This window comes from Drosophila subobscura, chromosome A, assembly GCF_008121235.1.
Source record: "Drosophila subobscura isolate 14011-0131.10 chromosome A, UCBerk_Dsub_1.0, whole genome shotgun sequence".
Classification (NCBI taxonomy): Eukaryota; Metazoa; Arthropoda; class Insecta; order Diptera; family Drosophilidae; genus Drosophila; species Drosophila subobscura.
The window spans coordinates 12,063,891-12,066,830 of NC_048530.1; the positions used below are offsets into that span (position 1 = coordinate 12,063,891).

At 54.4% G+C, this 2,940-nt stretch overlaps 1 protein-coding gene across 2 annotated transcripts; it reads right to left on the reverse strand.

The window, feature by feature from the left end:
* Positions 1-551: 551 nt before the first annotated feature.
* LOC117903799 lies at positions 552-2,736 on the reverse strand. 2 transcript variants are annotated; one of them, XM_034816230.1, is made up of 2 exons: positions 1,244-2,736; positions 552-1,189 (listed from the first exon to the last, which is right to left on the reverse strand). In XM_034816230.1, the coding sequence occupies exons 1-2, from the start codon at positions 2,606-2,608 to the stop codon at positions 662-664; spliced, it is 1,893 nt and encodes a 630-aa protein (XP_034672121.1). In that variant the 5' UTR covers positions 2,609-2,736; the 3' UTR covers positions 552-661. The 2 variants fall into 2 exon arrangements, with proteins under 2 accessions (XP_034672121.1, XP_034672120.1); XM_034816229.1 differs by having other exon boundaries at positions 552-2,736.
* Positions 2,737-2,940: the final 204 nt, after the last annotated feature.

Sequence of the window (2,940 nt, forward strand, 5' to 3'; positions counted from 1 at the left end):
TTCGTCCTTTTCTCTCTCTCTCCCTTGGCCAGGACGCTAGTTGTTGCAACAATAACGCTACATTACAAGTGGCAGGCGAGCGCATCGAGTTAGTTAGTTTGCCACCCATGCCCCATGTTAGATGCATGCTTCATGGCCGCAACTCGGGAGATCCGACAATTCTGTGGTCTTGTTAGTCCAGGGGCTGGCTGGCTGGCTGGCTGGCTGGCAAGTTGGTTAAAAAGTTGTTGATGCAGTTACATACCGTCCCTCCGCCTGCCCCTGCTCCCGTCTGAGCCCTGGACACAGGACATTTGTGCTAATGGCTGCCAACATCCCGTCAAGGGGCTCATTCGGACGGGGGGTCAGGGAGCTGGCTGCAAACATGTTGCATGCTCTGCGGCGTAAGCGAAAAATGTTCACCGAACCTAAGAGCAAATTCAAAAAGGGAATCAAGCATGCGTTTGGGGCTGGGCAAGTGGAGTTGCGGCCTGCCCCATGCATCGAAGGGTGGGGAATAATTCAATTAAAAAATGAAAACAAAGGGGCAAACACTTTTGGCAGGTATAATATTTCCTCCAAATAGATAATTGACAATGCGAAAGAATAAATGCTGGCCAAAGGGACAATCAAATTTTTGTAGGGTTATATATTCGGCCGGCTAGGGGTGGGGGACCATCTTCTAGTGGTCCTTCTTGGCTCCATTTCCGCGCTGAGACTCCTCTTCCTCCAGGTCCAGCTCGTACTCATCTTCGATCTCCTCCAGCAGCAGGAAGTCGTCGTTCTCCTCCTGGTCCTCCTGATACACGTACGACTGCTTGTCCTCCTCCGATTGCGATGCGGTCTCCACCTCCCGCTGATATTTCTCGTCTTCATTCCCGGATTTGAGATTGTGCACTTCATCGAATTGTAGGGTGGACAGTTCTGCCAGCGGCTGTGATGGTTCCTGAGCCTGCTTTGGGGGCTGAGTCACTTCCACCACGGATGGCAAGGAAGGTGTCTCCACCGACGCCAATGACTGGAAATCCTCGAAGACGGCCTTCAACTGTGGCACCTCTGGCAACACTGGATGTTCCTCCTCTTCTGAAGGTTGCGACTGTTGCCCATGGACGACTGGCAGCGACTGTACCTTCGCTAGGTCTGGCAGAGTCTGCGCCTTCTCGACGACTGGCAGGGACTGCGCCTTATGGACGACTGAATGTGGCTGCGCCTCCACGACGACTGGCAGGGACTGCGCCTTATGGACGACTGAATGTGGCTGCGCCTCCACGACGACTGGCAGGGACTGCACCTCAGTGTGGACCAAATGAGACTGTACCTCCTCCAAGACTGGCAAGACTGAGTCTTGACACGAACCCTCTTCTTGCTCCAGCTCGTGACGAGTCGTTAGATCGTGCAGGGACTGGCATGGGGCATGTGCGGCTTCAGCAGGGGGTTCCACGACTTGGAGGTCATCGACTGCCACCAAATTGTGCTGAACTGGTGACTCGATTTGCTTTGAAATGTTTGCCTGATTGAAAGCAATGGCCTGATCTTTCATCTGCTTGAGTTTTTTCTTTATAAGATTCTGCAGATTCAGTGGATTTAGTTTCGGAGCACAGCTGATCTGTGGTGGGTCGCTGGAGCGCTTCTCCTCGTGAATCGTCAGCTTCAAGTCGATGTCGGTGGTAAAATCGTTCGTGAGGAGCTTCATCTCGCGGTGTGTGAGTCGCATGAAGAGGGCGTTCTCCCGCTGCATATCCCGATGATCGAGCAGCATGGGAACCGACGAGGTGGCCACCAGCTGCTGTTTCACCTCCTGCTTGGCCGCGTTCCCTACGCGGGACTCGGCAGAGACCAGTATCTGCAGTGAGGAAAGGGCCTGGGGACAGAAGAACCACAGATTGTACAATTGTGTGACGGCTGGTCCGTTCCGCTGTCCATCCCACGAGGTTTTCCACAGCATCCCCATCACGGCCAGGTGGCGGCTCCAGCGGGCATTTTTGGGCGGCAGGTTCAAGTTGTTGCCAGTCTGCCAGGCGCTCTCAAAGAGCAGGATGCCAATGCTCCGCTGACTTGCACAGTCGCCCATCACCAGGGGCAGCCCCAGCCCGAGGGTCGCCGTGACGTTGAGCTGCATCTCCAGTGTCGAAATCAAAGGATGCTCGATCAGGCAGTGGGACAAGCAGTTCGGGGAGTGCAGCACCGCCTTGCAGGTGGACAGGGGACAGCCGAACGTCAGACGCTGCTGGCGATTCTTTTGCTCGCGATTGGCGGCACGACTCAGCAGCCGCTCGACGCCCTCCCCCTGGTCCTCCTCACCGCCGCGCAGCGACACATTCGCGCCCTTGCCGCTTGGTCCGCACATGTCCAGATCCACGTAGACGCGCGGCTTCTGCTGCTCTGTGCGGAAGCTCAGACGCGTGTGGGAGAGCACCACCTCGCCGGCCAGCACGTCGTCGCCATCCTTCGGCTCCGGCAGGCACTGCTGCGATATAATCGGCCCCACCAGCGGCGCGCAAAGGGAAAACTCCGAGTGCGAATAACCGAGATTCAGGGAGTTGGGAGTGGACTTCACAGTGGACCTGGCCCTAGTCGACGAGGGATACTCCAAATCGACCGAAGTGTTCTCATTGTTTTGGCTGTTCATTTTTGTTCGTTTGAGTTTCCGTTTTTTTTTTTGTAGCGCTATTTTTTTGAGTATTTTATTTGTATTCGTGTGGAATTTTGATGTTGTCGCGTGTAGAATTTGGACTAGACTGAATCAAATCTCGTCTCGAAGCGGAAATGTGACTGGAATGTGTGAGGCAAGGCTGCCTTGATGCTGATCATTGCTAATGGGGTCGGAATTTGAGGGGAACTGGCCAAGGGGGGGGAGTTGAAACTAAAACAATGCGACAAACAGTGCCGCAGAACATCTTGTTGCATTTGCCGTTTCCGGTAAAAAGAGAAAAGGGATAAAAATGTGTCAACCATAAGGCA